Below are 17636 nucleotides of genomic sequence, written 5' to 3' on the forward strand. Positions count from 1 at the left end.
ATCTTCTCTTTAGCACTTTAACTCTCCCAGCCCCTACCAGTTTGTATTATTGAAAAAATTTAAGTATTTCAAATCTAATAGTTGTAGACCCACCCTCAACCACCTCTGTCAATGGGTCGTCGACTTCTCCAGCTCAGTGGCACGCAGCTACCACCAGAGTGACCGTCATGGGCTCCCAGAGGGTGGGCACACTGGGGGCAAGAGTGGGCATCTGGGGGAATTTGTGCCTCCACTGCCAACTCCAGGGGATGAGATTTTATTTTTGGTTTGGAGTTGTTGTTTTTTTTCCTTTTTTTTAATGAAAAGCACTCATGGAAACTATACACCAGTAAGTGAAACCTTCTTCATTGCCCTGTAGGTAAGCTCTTAATAAATAGCCAAATAACTTGCAGGATTGCCCAGAGTTACTAGGAATCCTTAGGATCGGTACCTCGGTTCAGGATGAGCCCACTGCCTGGTGGGAACTGTGGCTGTTCACGGCCTCTCAGAGTTCGCAGAAACATCTCACGGGCACTTCCTAACAGGTTCACCATTATTGTTTGTGCTATGGTTTAGAAGATAGCGATACCTTGACTCTTGTATCACTAAACACTCTTTTTAAAAAAAATATGTTGGCACTCATAGTTGATTTGGGTCTGACCCTGAATAATTCCTGGGCTTGGGCAGAGTGTACCTGGCCATTCACAGAAAGGCAGATCCAGCTGTAAATGGGAACCGTTGCACCTTCTGGTGTAGGGACCTTTCCATGGGCCTGATGACAAGGACATTCTGTTACCTGAATAAGGACAGGATCTTAAAGAAGTCCCAGTTATTGTAAGTAGATGCAGGCAGATGACTTAACAAAATCAGATGGCAAAATAAAATACAACGGCAAGGATGAAATAAGTATAATTTGCTCATTTTTCCTGATTAGACTTGTAGTTATAAAATTACCACTGGAAATAAACGTTTGTGGTTTTTTTGACCTGTGATAGAGGAAGCAATAAAAAGAGGACAGAGTACTGCAATAGGGAGGAAGTGACATTTGATGCCAGCTCCGAGAAGCAGTGCATTGTGGACCGAGCATAACCTCTGCAGATTTGTTGACTTTTGGCAAATCTTTTGCAGAGTTGCCATGGTCGTGCATACATACACATAGGCCATATCATGTCTATGTTTCTCACACATGTAGCATTTTAGGAGTTGCTCGTGAAACGTGACACGTTTCTCTTTTAGGTATAATCTACATTAAACCAAATAACTTCTTTCTTTTCCATTTGAACTAAATGACAAGTAAGCAGGCAGACAGCAAGATGGAACCACCTTTCCACAAAAGAAAGCGTATGACACCCAGATTCCAGAGCAGAGTTTGGATTATGGAGAGTTTCAAGCAGAAAGAATTGTAGGTCAGGTCAACATCAGTTTGACCCTCTTTTTTCCCACTTTGGTTCTTCTATTGATGCTGAAGCACTTTTGAAAAATGAAGGGAAGGTAAAAGAGAGTATTACCAGAACCTTCCAGCGCCTGTATTCTGGGGAAATGTGCATTAATATGTTTAGGAAGTACATGCATTCAGTAGTTGAACTGTGGACAGTGACGTGGTGACCCGCCTCCTCTCTCTCCCTCCTGACAGTTCGTGGCTCACCCCAACTGCCAGCAGCAACTCCTGACCATCTGGTACGAGAACCTGCCGGGCCTGCGGGAACAGACCATCGCCATCAAGTGTCTGGTTGTGCTGGTGGTAGCCTTGGGCCTTCCATTGCTCGCCATCGGCTACTGGATTGCACCTTGCAGCCGGGTACAGCTTTTTACACCCATTTGCTCTGTGGTGGGTGTGCCGTGTCCTTTTAGGGGGAAAAAAAGAGACAGCTTCCTACTTAAGGCTCTTATTGGTTTTACCCTGAATGTCAATTGACTCAAGAACACGAATTCTGCTTTTTAATGACCGGATCAATTCAAATAAGGGAGGAGAAGGGATTTGGTGCCTGCCAGTGGGATAGATCCCATTTGTAGGCATAGAACACTCAGGCTTTTAAGATAGACTCCCCATGGCAGACAGGAGGGAGAGCTGCCGGTGGGAAGTAGCATGTGCACTGATTGCACAGCTTAGCAAACAGAGTCAGCTGTGCTGGCCTAGGCACGGGCAGGGCAGAGCCCTGCTGCAGGGATACCAGGAAACAGCCAGCCTGGTAACTGGAGGGCGCTCGTTCTAACCGCTCAACGCCATTTGAGGCCAAGTGTTTTAAGCCCAGTTGTAAGCGTGATCTTACCCAAAATTCACAAAAGTGCGTGCGTGTCAGCTTCCCCGAATTTTTCACTCTTCAGAAGAAAAAATGTAGAATTTGGTTTTGGGGGCTTTGACTTTTTTAGATGGCTTGTTGCTTTCATTTTGCCTGAATCGTTTTGTTCACAACCTTTCTCCCTCTCTCAACTTGCCAACATAGAGTCAAGTTGATTGCGCCTAAAAGATCCTGAACGAGATGTGGGAAGGACTACCAGTCATGCTGACAGAATTTGCGTTAGGTTAGCAAAGGGCACGGCCAGGAGAAGACTAGGTCCTTTCATCTGAGGTCCTTGAATCCTGTTGTTACATTCCCAGATCTGGTTTGGTTTAAATCAGAGGCACTTTCAGGCAAAATGAGTCGAGGCCACTTACAAATGGCCCTGGAAACCCGTCATCTCTCTGGCTCGGCAGCCTCCCCGCAGAGTCCTCGTCTGCAGGCACCACATATGTGCACGAATGTTCATCCATCCCACTTTATGCCTGAGCCGCCTATGTGATTTCAGGCAGGAAGCTTGTCATTTTGATCAGTTTTGATGAGTTGAATTCCTTCGTTACAGATCATGGAAAAATACCTTAAGATGCCTCAAATACATAAGCACTAAAGACTAAAAAGTATAAGTAATATGAGACAGCATGCATTAAAGCAAAAATCATTTCCCATTCTGGGGGAAAGGAATTGGAGAGTTCAGGTTTCTAAGTGTTTGTCTCTTAGTGGCAGCTTAATCAGTGAAAACATTCCATCAGATCTGGAGGAGGCATCTTGAAGTATATGCACTCCCTTTTTCTCATCTCCTGTACAAGTGCCGCTGATGGTATGGTGAACTCGCCAACCAGCAGAGAAGGGAAAGGAGTGAACGTTCGTACCCACGTTTATACCTGCCATATACCACCTGTCCAGTGGTGAAAGACACAGCAAGGTTTCTCCACCTGGAGCCTGTCTTTATGATAGGCACGCTGCTTTCTTTTCGTGTTATTTAAAGTTTCAAAACACCAACCTTTTGGAGACTTGGCAACTCCCAGGAAATCACTCAGTGTTATGAAGGAGCTACCCCAAATGTGCCCTCTGCAGCTGCCAGACAGCACAGTGATACATAAATGTGTCATTTATTTTCCTGTATCTAATATGGAAAATGTGCATTGATCTGTGTGCATTCATGGTCAATGCCAGAAATGCTTGACATTCTTTGGTTGGTTGTTGACATCAAATTAAGGTTCTGGACATACGAAAACATTAGTTTGAGGTTGCAGTCTTTTAAATGTGAATCTTGGTGCTTTTTAAGGTCACAGACTAAGTTGAAAAGTAGGATCCAAGTGTGTAGAATGGAGAACATAGTTGATAAATCTTCCAAATATACCTAATTCATGGACCGTGGAAGCCTTGGGGACAGGAGGAATTGTTTTTCATTTCTCCTAGAACATTGGGCTTTTAAGGACATCCTACCACAAGGGATTTTAAAGGCGTTACCTTAAAATAATTATAAACTGAACTTTAGAAATGCTCTTGTACTATTTATATGATATTCCAAACTCAGGGATGATTTTCAATTTAGTTAACCTACTTAGAGGTTTTAATCATTGTGTACCTCCCTCTTCTAATTGGGATAGTAACAGATAAAATATTTATCCGAATGATAATATCCTCTGCCTTTTTTCTATCATACAAAGCACAACTTGATTTTGGAATATTTAGAAATGAGAACTAAAATTTACTTCTGTAGTAGCAAGATTGCTTTTTTATTCTTCAAAGGGATTAATGTGTACAAACACATCAACACATTTGAATTATAAATGAACAACTCTACAAATTTATCGTAACATTTCAATTTTAAAGCAATAAAGAATTATACGTTACAAATTGGGAGTTTCTTTTCCTGGACTCCAAAAACCTTGACATTGCCTGTCTTTCAATGCAAAAATAAGAATAACCAGTACATGCCCTGTGATTTCCAGAAATGCATCTGTTAATGAAGTATATCCTAAGACAAACTGGATATTTGGAAACAGTGAGGTTCAAAGATGTCTTAAATTACGTTTGGAGGATGCATCCCCTAAAAGAAGCAATTTTCACAATGTAGAGCTCTTCAGAAACAGAAGCAAAGCTTTGAAAATGTTCTCATTTCACCGTTTTGTTTTTGTTTTTGTTTTAAATCCCGTATAGTAATTTTCATAAGTGGAAGCCAGATTTTCAAAAATAAAAGTTTCCTTTTTCTTTCTCTCTCTCTTTTTTTTTTTTTTTTTGGTGTGGTTATAGCTGGGGAAAGTGCTGCGAAGCCCTTTTATGAAGTTTGTGGCTCACGCTGCTTCTTTCATCATCTTCCTGGGCCTGCTTGTGTTCAATGCTTCAGACAGATTCGAAGGCATCTCCACGCTGCCAAATATCACCGTCATCGACTACCCCAAACAGATCTTCAGGGTGAAAACCACCCAGTTCACGTGGACTGAGATGCTGATTATGGTCTGGGTTCTTGGTAAGCCTTTTATTTTCAAGTAACCTAATTTCTACCAAAAACGATGTCTATAGAATGATTGGCATTTTCTATTTAAAATGTTACTGTACATTATATGGTGACAACATCACCATTGTTAGATGAGCAGAATAGCAAAATAATAGAATAATTTGGCAGCATAATGCGAAAAGGTATCCCTTAACACCAAATAAAAATTTTTAGGAGTAACATGAGCCTAATATTTATTGATATCTAACTTTAATGATTGAATCAAATGTAAGCTTTTTAATGTCATTCACTGTGATGATCAAATATTTAATTGGAATTCTTATGAAGTAATCCCAGCGGCTATTAGCTGACGACTAAAGAACACTTATATTGTTTTAGTTTCAGAGATTTTAGGAAAGTGTCCTTTTTCAGAACGTTTGTTACTTCCCCTCACAATAGCCTGTTTTGAGTAGCTACGCATATATGAAAGTGAACATTGTATTACATCATCTATAAATCCCATTGTGTGCTCACCCCCCAGAGTCAGTTCTCCTTCCATCACCATATATTGGATCCTGTTTACTCCCATCTACCCCCCCCTTCTGCTCTTACCCTCAAATTGTACACTTGAAACCTATGTGACTTTACTAATTGTCAACCCAGTGAACTTTAATTGAAATACACACACACACACACACACACACACACACACACAAATTGTAAGCAATGTGAGGGGGAAAAAGGAAATTGGAGCCAGTTGATCTTTTGATCACTAATCCAGTCACCTTTGTATGTTCTCCCTGTTTCACCCAGTGTGTTTCTTGATGTCTTGTCAGTTCCCAATTTAATAGGTCGGTTCCTCCCTCTCATTCACTCCTATGGCCTCGGTCTAGGTCAAGCAATTATAAATTTTATTCTGAGCCATTACATTTCTTTTTAAACTTCCACAATATTTTCTCCTTGCGCAGCCAAGGCAAGGAGAATTTTGTCCTTTTCTCCCAAGATGGCTTTTTCTACTTTCAGTTTCTTCCTAACGTCCTAGGGCCTCCCACGTAAGCTGCTTCTTTTTCCAGTGATGTTCCTCACCTCCTCGGCCTGAAGCTGGAAGGAGAAGAGGGGTAGGGCAACGGCGTACGTGTTCCTGGAAACCGTTCTTGTTAAATCTACCATAAGATGCTCACGTGGAGGCTATTTCTCCAGTGATCGCTATGGTTTGGTAATTAACCAATGTAATTGTATAAAGACGAATTTCTCCTGTCCTCCAAAAGTCTCATGGGGCAAAACTGTTCGCCTTGTAGAGCCTCCCTGACGTAAGTCCTCCTCCTTCCTGCCCTCGCCCCCTCAGTATGAGTGGCACCATTTCTGGTGGCACACGTACAAGTGTGTTTCTTCGAATTCTAACTTGGTGGAGTAAATCATTCTTTGGGTGGAAGCCTCTTCTTCCATTTATTTCTGCCCACGGCCTCTGAGCTGGACAGCGGATGCTTCACGTACGGGGCATTTTATAGACGGAGACTGATGTTAGATGAAATACGAGCTTCTCAGTCTAAGCTGTGAGGTCTAACGTGTACCCTCCGTGTGTGTTGGCACAGGAATGATGTGGTCTGAGTGTAAGGAGCTCTGGCTGGAAGGACCTAGGGAATACATTTTGCAGTTGTGGAATGTGCTGGACTTCGGGATGCTGTCCATCTTTATTGCTGCTTTCACGGCCAGGTTCCTAGCTTTCCTTCAGGCAACGAAAGCACAACAGTATGTGGACAGTTACGTCCAAGAGAGCGACCTCAGTGAAGTTACTCTCCCACCAGAGATCCAGTATTTCACATACGGTAAGTCAGGAGCTGCAGGGCCCTCTTATGTTTCGGGAGGGGCAGGGGAACCATGTTTTGGAAGGAAATGTCAGTGAAGAGTTTATTTAGTAAGCGAAGAGTGCTGCATGTTTCTGGACAGTGGGGAGAGCATGAGCTTTAGAGCTGGATTCAAACCCAGGCTGTGACTCTCCCTCGCAATGGGACTCTGTTCAAGTTAATTTACTTCTTTGTGCCTTAGTTTTCACGTCTATAAAAAGAAGGTGCTGCGAGGTGGGAGAAAATTACCTTTAAGCCTAACAATGTAATTATTATAATATACTTTCAGGACCTGAACCTGTCTTAATTGGGGGGAGGGCGAAATAGCTTGATAAATTGCTTGATGTGGAAGATGAGTCCCAGAGCATGGGTTCCAGGAGGTGAAATAGTAATCGGTGCTAAACTGCTGTACAGGTGCGGTGCTGAAAAATTCAGCAGAGCAGGAAGTATTATAGGAGCGACCTGACCCTACAGTGACCATGAGAGTCTAAGCTCTGAGCACCTGCAAAAATCTTGGAGGGGGTGCTGTGCCCCTGGTCCACGTGGCACAGGATAGAGTTGATGCCACACATCTGTATCAGGGATGCCCCGCTGATACCCAGCGTGCAATGCCACTGGTGCCTTTCCTGCCCAGCACACACCCACATGATGTAATGTTAGCCTCCCTTCCCCCGTGGCCAAATTGGGGAATCACAGTTGGCACATGTTCATATGATTGTAACATCTTCAATCTGGAAAATACTTCAGAAATGAGGGTCTCACCTCCATTTTACAGATAAGGAAACTGAGGCACAGAGTTTAAATGTGTTCTGATTGTGAAGCATAGGGCTTGCGTTGTGCTGAGGACAAGCCGCCTGTTAATGTTACTGAAGGTTGGGCGTCTGCTCCAAAGTATAAGGTGTACATTTTCACATTGTAAACTTTAAACTCAGTAGCTCTCATTGTCAGCAAGCAAAGAGGAGACCAGATCAACTGAACAAATGATCACCATTTATAGTTAAAAAACTAACTTAGATTGCATGTTTGTGTTATATATATATCTCGACTGTCACCATAGCCTATTTATTCATGTGTATTTAATGACTCATCTGGAGGGAAATTTGTGAATTCAGGCTGCAGTACTTATTATGTGTGTGATTTTTATCAAGTTTTTAACCTAAGTCTTGGTTTCTACATCTCTAAAAAGAGGATAATGATAACATCAAATCCATAGGGTCATTGAAAGCCGTGTCCGATACATATTAAACATTCTTCTGGGAGTGGCCAGGTTTGCACAAAATTAACCACATACTGTGTCATTGACCTTCCAGGGAAGTGGGTAGAGTCTGCTGTGAACTTGCTAAGTAACCTTGAAAGGGATGTTAGGGTCCTCATTTAGAATCAATATCCAAAATTTCTGCACCTCAATAGCAGTTCACATTTTCCAGGAATAAGTTATATCACGCTCAGATGTCACGTTGACAGCACCGTTGTGATTCAGTGACATTCTCACTAATAATATGACAATTTACTGCATAGACTGAGAGGAACTAATTTCCCCATCAAATATGGAAAAGAAGTTTGTGCCAACTGAGCCAATAGGATGACAAATAGCTGGTCAATAAATCTAGTAACAGAGGGGCAAATCAGTCATCCTGACTCAGTCTGTGTCTGATGAAGTGTTTTAACCTCTTTCTTCCTCTTTTGCACTTCATTCCGTTTCTGCTCAATGTGCGGTCAGCTTAGTATCTTTATAATTGTGTTCCCACCACTGAAAGAATTTGTATGAATGTAACAATCATCTGTTTCTGGTTTAACACAACAAATAGTGCCCGGACCGTTAATTAAATCTAGAGTCGTTTCCACCGAGATATTAACCGCGTCCCTACCCACAAGATAGATCCTATTTATGATATTGATTTTGCATAGGTAGCCGTGGATAGAAAGTTCATTGTTCATCTCTCTCTCTTTTTCTAGCCAGAGATAAGTGGCTCCCTTCGGACCCTCAGATCATATCGGAAGGCCTCTACGCCATCGCCGTCGTGCTCAGCTTCTCCCGCATCGCCTACATCCTCCCTGCGAATGAGAGCTTTGGCCCCTTGCAGATCTCTCTGGGCAGGACTGTGAAGGATATCTTCAAGTTCATGGTCCTCTTTATTATGGTGTTTCTTGCCTTTATGATTGGCATGTTCATACTCTATTCTTACTACCTGGGGGCTAAAGTCAATGCTGCTTTTACCACGTAAGTAAGACAGAAAAAAAGGTACAGTGAACAAAAGGAGAAATGTCAGTGACTGTAGGAAAGATGTTTTTCAGAGCAGAAAGAAAAATCCATTAGAAAGTTAGTGCTTGTGTGTGATCACGTTGCTCCAGAAGCTCCCGTCTTTGAGCTTACGTAGTGAGCGTTTGACCACAGAACGGATCCGAATTTGGAAAAATCCTAGACAAAACAGGTTATTTTGAGAGCGTAAAGTAACAAATTTGTAATACCAGATGTCTCTTACATGATGTATGACATTGAATTCAGTTTTGTCATTTTATAGTGATTACTGTTATTCCAACCAAGAAGCATTGGCTCTTCTTTTAATATAACATTAATCAGTACAGGATGTCGAGGAAAAAGAAATTCTAGCTAAATGTGTACAGCCCACTGTAAAGGTAATACAGTGGCCCCTGCTGTGGGCCTGCTGGTTTCTGCACTGGAGGCTCACCTCCCCCAGGCAGTCTTCCTTGATTATTGATTAAGCTTCCTTGATCTTTGTCCTTCTAAGTTCCCTCAGCATGGAGACATTCAGATGGTGAGATTGCTGTCACCCATCAGGGTTCAGTTGTCATGGCAGTGGGCCCTTCCTCTGGATGTAATCCTTGAGGGGGGTTCATCATAAACCCCTCCTGCCTCCCTTTGTACCCTGTAGTGCCACAGCTGGAAACCAGGGAGCCATTCGTTAAGTTCCCTGAGGCTAAAATAGAACCTCAAGCGCTTTCAGACATCTAAGTTGTTTGAAATGGATTTTTTCAAATAGTTAATATAGAACAGGTCTTAGGGGTGAAAGACAACTAAGATTGACTTGCTTGTAAAGAAAAAAATCTGTTTGAACCCAGTAGAGGAAGGACAGAGAGATCCTGAATACAATGCTGCCCCTTTCAACTCTATGAGCTCTCATTTTATATCATGTTTTCCCGAAAATAAGACCTAGCCAGACCATCAGCTCTAATGTGTCTTTTGAAGCAAAAATTAATATAAGACCCGGTCTCATTTTACTAGAAGACCAGGTATAATATAACAATATAACATAACATAACATAATGTAATAATACTGGGTCTTATATTAATTTTTGCTCCAAAAGATACATTAAAGCTGATGGCTGGCTAGGTCTTATTTTCGGGGAAACATGGTACCTTACATTTTCTTCACGGTTTTGTGTGAAGACCTGGCAACATGATAGCATGGAAAGAACGGCTGAAACACCAGGCAGACCTGGATATGGATGTGGTCTCTGCTGTGCTTTAGCTGTGGCCTTTGGTCAAGCTACTTAACTTGTCTCTGTTAGTTTCCTTATTTTAAAAATAAGCATTAAAAGTTTAAATCAGGCTGTCATGAGGATGATATAAGGTGACTTATATGCAGCCTCTTGTCCCCAGGAGGAGCTCAGGACCTGCCAGTACCCTCTCCTTTTCACCATCCCCCTCGCCCTACACATGTAGATTCTCCACAAAAGTTGGGGTGGGAAGGTTTGCAAAAGAGAGAGGAAGAAGGCAACAGTTTTGTGATACTGTTAAATTAATGGCAGGAGCACAGAGCTTATAGTGTTTCTTAGTCTCCTTCCAGCGTCTGTGCTATGGCATCACACAATCAGATGTTGTATAACAGAGAGTAACTCTGTAGGAACAGGAACCCTCCATCCCCGGGACCTAGCACAACTTCTAAAACATAGGAGGTGCTCCATCGATGTTTGTTGAGTGAATGAATTAATAAACTAGTACTAAAACCTATAGATCTATCAAGTTGTTATTTGGAATCTATTATAAGAAATCAAAAAAGCACTGATTCCATAAATCTTTCTTTGCAAAGAAGGACTTACTTTTGATTCCTCCTTTGCAATGAAATTCCATACATGTAATTGTTTAGTTTAAGGATTAGTCTTGCGATTTACAGACAAAGGATTACAACTGGGTTATATGACAAAGCCAGCCAAATTTGGTTGGCAAAGGTCATTTAAGTGATAAAAGCAGGGAGTTAGTCTAGGGAGGGCCTAAGTGCAAATTGCTGCAATGGAAGAACCAGGAAGTAGATGATATAAATTAAGGGAAAAGAAGAAGAATCTTTCATTCTGTTGCTTCCTCTTCGTTTCCTCCAAGCATGACTGTTAGCTAGGTAATATATTTTCGTGACAAAAATTCATTTGCAGTGGTGAAAAGCCTGTGCCCCCTCCTCACCCATGGGTCCCAGGCTCCTAGTGTTCCTTAGTTTCCAGCGACCTGTGTTTCTTTGGCTACACTTTCAGAGATAGTTCTTTGCATAAACAAGAATGTGAGTACTTGTGTGCCCCACTTTTTTATTCAAATGGTAGAATATTTCACCCTTGCCATGTCATGTTTTTTCATTTAAGCCTATATCTCAGCTCTCATTTTATAGAAACACGTGAAGGTAGATCTGTCATTGTCCCGAGTGGCTGCATAGCATCCCATCACATGGATGTCCAGAGTTATTTTCCCACTCCCCTATTGATGGATATTTGGGTTGTTTTCATTCTTTCCTGCTGCCATGCTACAAGGAATATGTTTGTGCCTACTATTTTGACGTGGGTATAAAATTTTAATTCTGACCTTGTTCTATTCCAGAAAACCTGATTTAAATTTCTAAACCACCTACCAAATCAAACCCCAAACTTCTGTCCTTCTGGGAGAAAGGAGTGGGTATTATGGCATGGCTTTAGCTTTCCCCTGCTGAGTTCAGAGAATTGTCACATGATGAAACGGTACAGAAAGGCTAGGCATTCGCACGATTTAATCGTTGAGTTCCTGAAAACTTGAGAGCATAATTTCTATTAAATATGATGATAAAACAATGCTACTCGGGGTTTATGATGATGATATTTTACGATGGCGTGTTACATCTGTACAGTATTCAGACCCTGACTTGTTTTCACTTTTGACATTTTACTCACGAAAACTGTTCCTTTACTTACTGTGTACCTTCTTTCGACAGTGTAGAAGAAAGTTTCAAGACTTTGTTTTGGTCCATATTTGGGTTGTCGGAAGTGACTTCCGTCGTGCTCAAATACGATCACAAGTTCATAGAGAACATTGGCTACGTTCTGTATGGAATCTACAATGTAACTATGGTGGTCGTTCTACTCAACATGCTCATTGCTATGATTAACAGCTCATACCAAGAAATTGAGGTAAACCTGATTCCCCCCCACGGGGTCTGCCTTGCCATCCCATCCCTAGTAGCGTAGCACATCTGCTTCTGTGCCCTGTGGGGGAGCTCCAGCCCATGGAGACAGAGAGGCTTATACCAGGCAGAGGGAGCCTGGGCCTTTTTCTGTGTTTTCCATCTGGACAGATAGGCATGCACCTTCCAGTGTCTTCTAGGAGCGCAGCAGCAGTGCCCATGAATTTACCATTGCTCCGGTGTGTTTCAGAAGTCCTGAAATTAGTGGTTAGAACAAGTATGGGCTGTCGGGATAGTGTCCTCTCCTCAGTTAGCCAGCAACCACCTGAAAGATCCTGGTAGAGGGATGACTAGGTGTCTGGAAAGCACTGATGATGCCCTTAACCAGTCAGAATTTTTGGAATGCTAGAAGTCACTTTGTGCTTTGGATCAGGCAGGTTTGGCACCTTCCTTCATCGTTGTACATATGTTCCCTCATATCCTCCAGTTTAGTATTCAGTTTTAGTGTTTCACTGTTTGTTAAGTGCACGAAGTGTGTGTTTTAGCAACACAGAAGGTAGTGTTCTCGAAGCAGAAGATAAGTCCTCCAGAAATGAAAACCGTGGCACTCTGCACACTTGCTTGCAGTGGCTGTTTAGGAAGTGGAAAATGAGTGAGCCAACTTCCTTTGCCTGCGGACCCCTCCTCTCCATTTCTTCTCTCCGTTCCTTCTCCCAGTAAGGACGGTTATGCCCTCACCATGGGGCAGCACTGAGGATAAAAAGAAATGTAAGACAGGAATTGGCCACTGAGGGCCTTTTGTAATGTCAGACACAGAAATTCCAAAGTGCAGAATACTATTTTTTCCCTTTGCCCTTGGGGTATATATGCTGTATCTACAGCCTGGCTTGGATGGCTCTAGTTACGGAGGGAGGGTGAGTACAAAGTGGGGAACTCTTGTTGGATATGCAGACTTGGCTGGTTGGGGAGGGAGGAATTCATCTTTTCATCCTTGACCCTGAATTTTTCTTGTGTGTTTACTTTGTTTTTGGATGGCAGGCAGGAAATTCTGGTTAAATTTCAGTGGGTACAGACAGAAGCATATGGAAGAGAAATTTTTTTAAAACTGAGTATTATAAAAGTGGTACTCGGACTATTAAATAGGCCAATAGAGATTATATGCAGACAAATGTATATGTCACTTATCTATTTCAAATGCATAAGTTTTAGGTTCATTGTAAGAACCTACTGGAATCAATTACTAAAATATTCAGTTTTTAAAATGAGTTGTTCTTTTCTGTTTTGTGACACAGGATGACAGTGATGTAGAATGGAAGTTTGCTCGTTCAAAACTTTGGTTATCTTACTTTGATGACGGAAAAACATTACCTCCACCCTTCAGTCTAGTTCCTAGTCCAAAGTCATTCGTTTATTTCATCATGCGGCTCATTAACTTTTCCAAATGCAGAAGGAGAAGGCTACCGAAGAACATAGAAATGGGAATGGGGAACTCCAAGTCCAGGGTAGGTCTCGGAAACTTAACCACAACCTTAAGCTAAATGGTCTGTCTGTCTCCTTGTCTTTTGATGTTTGTTCAGTGTTTTTTATGTTAGAAGATGTTGAAAGTTATTGTCCATTCCATAGTCTTTCATAGACTAATACTTAATATCTTCATAACGTCTGAAAAAGTCACTTAGTCTATGTCTTGCCTTTGGTCAGAATGTCATGTAGACTACCAGATTAGAAACAAACAAAAACTTCCTTAACTTGTTAAGAGTAAACAGAAAAATTATTGTTAGAAACCACTTGGGGTTTTTGTGTGTGTTCCATGCTTCACAGCTGTTACTCTGAAGCTGAATAATTTTAATCTCACATTTTCCACTTGGTTTTATGTGTAATTCACTACCATATTCTTCTTATTTGTAGAAACCCTTTATTGGGCTAAATACTCTTTGCTTCCTTCAATATTATAAAATGGATACAGAACTCAGAGTATCGTCAAATAGTAACCATAAATGCCCCCTTTATAAATGACCAAGAACGGTTTGTCCATAAGTTGTGCTGGTTGAGTCAACCTTATGAACGAAGATGAGTTTCATGATAACACCTGATTATCATGAACTTAACTTTCAGGGATAGAATTGGTATAGGCGACAGAAGTATATGGGCAGAACCTCGGATGTCAGCAATCGAGGCAGATAGGAGCAAATGTGTGAGGTTAAAATAGAATTTTTGCCTAAAGTTGGGAAAACAGTCTATAGCTTCTTGGAGCCACAAGGTAGCAATGTTATCTCCATAAAGTACAGGCCTTCCTGAGCAGAGCTAGATATTTTTTCTCAGTTGAAGCTGGAAAAAAGACTGGATTCATACAATTTCATTTCTCACTTTTTAAAATAGATGTGCCTTTCCAAGACTTGTAATACCCTGACATCTCATTCTTTAAGAAGGTGGCCTTTCAAACCTTTATTTGTTTGACCTAGATGTGGGCTCTTCAGGCTATTAGGTTGCAAGGCAGTGATTGGCTATGATTTGAAATACTACCTTGTATATGCCCAGTGAGAAGCAGTATATGTAAGGAAGAGAGCCTCGGCGTTAGACCTGGGTTTGAATTCTGGTGCTTATGGCTTATTAGCAAGTACCATGGATAAATGATTTCATCACTCTGAGCCTTCATTGTCTCATCTGAAAGGGAAAACTTCATAGGGTTCTTGAGAGGATGATGTGAGATGTCTAAAGTTCCAGCCTCAACAAATATCAGTGCCCTTCCTCATTCACAGTTTACAAAGTGCTTTGCTGTACATTTGAACCTCATGCAACACTGTGAGGTAGGTATGACTATTATTCCCATTTTATAGATAAGACTACTGAAGCTGTTACAGTAACTCACTTATGCAAGCTCACGGGGGCTAGCCAGTGCGGGGTAGGTGTTTTCATCAGATGCCTAGCTCGGTTCTGCTGCCCCTGGCTGCGCTCTGGCTTGGTTCCTGCCACACTTCCTCCCCATGGGCTGCACCTTCAGCTGCAGGGTTTCTTAAAGGGGCCGGGCTCTGATTGTCACCTTGGGCAACTCCTGCTACTGCTGACATGGACTTTCTCTGCAGATTTATTAACTGAGGCTTCTTTCTTTTAAAAGGAAGCCTCTCAGGCATGGGGACCACAGCTCTTGCACTTTGCACCTTAATGTTCTCTTTCTGTGGGTAACTGATTTCATTCCTGATGTTGTCATCATGTGGAAGGGGGAAATATGAACAGTCATGTTGCAGAGAGGGCATTCAGGTGGCCTGGGACTACCTAGACCCTGTAAGGGAAACACGGCTTGTGATCAGGGACGTGAAGGGAGCAGACGGCCTCCTGCCTGGATTGCACCGTTAGCAGGAAGAAGGCTTTTCGCAGAGGTTGCTGCAAGTGGAAGGAAGGCTGGGCTCTGATCTCCCAGGAGCCAAACTCCTTGGCTTTCCTCAGTCTCTAATATCTGGTTAGAAACTGCCATTTTGATTTTATTTTTTTAAATCGTGTGTGGAGCTGTTTAAATTTGTTTAATGTTACTCATATTCACAGATACTCTCTGTGAACTGAATTTAGTAAAAAATTGGAGAAGTTTTATTTCTATTTTTCTTTTTTAGAAGAAAGGAAGGAGCCTCCAGAAATGTTTTGTGCTAACCTACACAGCTAACCTCAGTCAGCGGTCACATACTGACCCCCAGTGGCTCCTGGGAGAGTTCACTTTGCCCGTCAGGGTTTTTCTCCTCGCACCATCGTGAGGACCCCAGCACCCACAGCTTCCTGAGTTTTGACGGTGGGGAGGCAGGTGGCGGATTAATACATGGTTTTGGACAGGGGTCCCTGCCTTTGAATCGCACCTTATAGGTAGCAACTTGTCCGCGAATAAGAAGCGGGCCCTGCTCACTCTCCCTGAAGAGCAGGCGGTAATTGTGTGCACCTCTTGCTTCACCTACTCAAAGTTAAACCTTAAAAAGAAAGAGAGAAAAGAAAAGATTACCAAAATTCGTCAGCCCAGTTCTCTCCAAAGTTGTGAGCCTGGCTCAGAAGAAGGTCAAGATACTTGGGAAAACGTGTTATTTGGGCAAATATTTTAGGGTTACAAAATACTAAGTAATGCCATCTGAACTTGTAGTGTGTTTCTGCTCAGTGCAGGAGAGGAATGTAGGGCCAGGAGCAGGTAGCATGGCTTCTGAACTTGGCCTTGTAGGTGCTGTGAATACATTTCGATAAAGTATACAGGGTCCCCAGGAGCAATTATGTTTACGACTTAGTAAAATATATTTTCAGTGAAGCAGTCCTGTCACAGTACATCCTGCCAACATGTTGATACACATGAGCGTTGTACTCACATTAGTTTTTACCTTTGGAAATACATTAAATCACCTATAAAACTCAATGTCCACAAAACGTTCCACAGAAATATTGATTCCAGAAATGTTATCGAGATGAAAGTAGATTATATTTTTGATTTCCAAGTGAATGTATTCTAATTTACTAGGTTAATTGTATTTTTTCCTAGTTAAACCTCTTCACTCAGTCTAACTCAAGAGTTTTTGAATCACACAGTTTTAACAGCATTCTCAATCAGCCAACACGTTATCAGGTAAGCATTCATCAGACATGTCTCTTTTTTTGTTTGTAATTCTGTGTGTGTGTGTGTGTGTGTGTGTGTGTGTGCGTGCGCGCGCACATGGATAATGACTAGACTTAGATTCTTCAGATTTACTACCGTCTTTCCCCCAAAATAACCCCTAGCCAGACAATCAGCTCTAATGCTCTTTTGGAGCAAAAATTAATATAAGACCAGGTCTTGTAGTACTACAATATAAGACTTATTTTACTATAAGGCCAGGTCTTGTATATGATATTATATAAGACCCGGCCTTATATTATAGTAAAATTAGACCCGGACTTATATTAATTTTTGCTCCAAAAGACGCATTAGAGCTGATTGTCTGGCTTGGTCTTATTTTTAGGGACACACGGTTTGAGGATAGAATAGAATAGAGAAAATAGAATGTTACTTGCAGAGAATTTTGCAAATCAGAGTCCAAGTTCTTTGTTTTTCTAGTTGAGGAAGGAGAATTTCTTTGCTGTATTGAAAGCAAAGTGTTGCCACAGTTTCAAAAGGACATTATGTGATCGCCTGAGCTAGAGAAAGCAGTGGGAGATGTGGTGTATTTGGAAAATAATACTCTGATACATTGCCCAGATTGATCTTTCAGGCAGTCCATTTTTCAATGGATTCTTAGGCTACACTGTTTCATCAGTACTACTTCAAAATATCTTTTGCACTTTGATATTGGATGTGACGTTGGAACACTGTTCTCCAACTCAGAAGAGAGTATAATCCTTTATTTTCCAGATGGTTGATCATTTTTGATTATCAAATCTTTAGATTTCTAGAGTGTTCAAGATCACAAGAATGAGGATCAAAAAATTTATAATGTGTGGTGATGACAACGAATAGCTTTAGTCCTCTTCATGTGACTTTCTTAGAAGCAGCAAGTTGTACAAAATTACTTGGCACAGTGATTGCCAAAGCTTTACTTTTTAATGGTTATATTATATTCCATCATATGGTTATATTTATCAGTGTTCTGTTGATGAAAAGACAGAATATTGTCATACTGCTGTAAGTAACCTTGTATATATGACATTTGAAATGTGCAAATCTATAGCATTGTCTGGTTAAAGTATATGGGCATTCTAATTTTTTAGTTATCAAACTGAT

At 41.5% G+C, this 17636-nt stretch overlaps 1 protein-coding gene across 3 annotated transcripts in view; it reads left to right on the plus strand.

Annotated features, from left to right (window-relative positions):
• Window positions 1–17636, plus strand: part of TRPC3 (transient receptor potential cation channel subfamily C member 3) — a 60934-nt gene that overhangs the window by 31917 nt on the left and 11381 nt on the right. Inside the window, exons 4-11 of one of the 3 annotated variants that reach the window (XM_019741417.3) lie at window positions 1613–1777; window positions 4515–4731; window positions 6291–6524; window positions 8499–8763; window positions 11732–11927; window positions 13213–13422; window positions 14677–14724; window positions 16422–16505. In XM_019741417.3, coding sequence (XP_019596976.3) covers window positions 1613–1777; window positions 4515–4731; window positions 6291–6524; window positions 8499–8763; window positions 11732–11927; window positions 13213–13422; window positions 14677–14724; window positions 16422–16505 — 1419 coding nt within the window. The remainder of the gene's footprint in view (window positions 1–1612; window positions 1778–4514; window positions 4732–6290; window positions 6525–8498; window positions 8764–11731; window positions 11928–13212; window positions 13423–14676; window positions 14725–16421; window positions 16506–17636) is intronic. The other 2 variants (XM_019741418.3, XM_019741419.3) reach the window with 2 other exon arrangements.

The sequence above is a fragment of the Rhinolophus sinicus genome, chromosome 15 (assembly GCF_057876585.1).
Source record: "Rhinolophus sinicus isolate RSI-liver-muscle chromosome 15, RSI-T2T, whole genome shotgun sequence".
NCBI classification, from domain to species: Eukaryota; Metazoa; Chordata; class Mammalia; order Chiroptera; family Rhinolophidae; genus Rhinolophus; species Rhinolophus sinicus.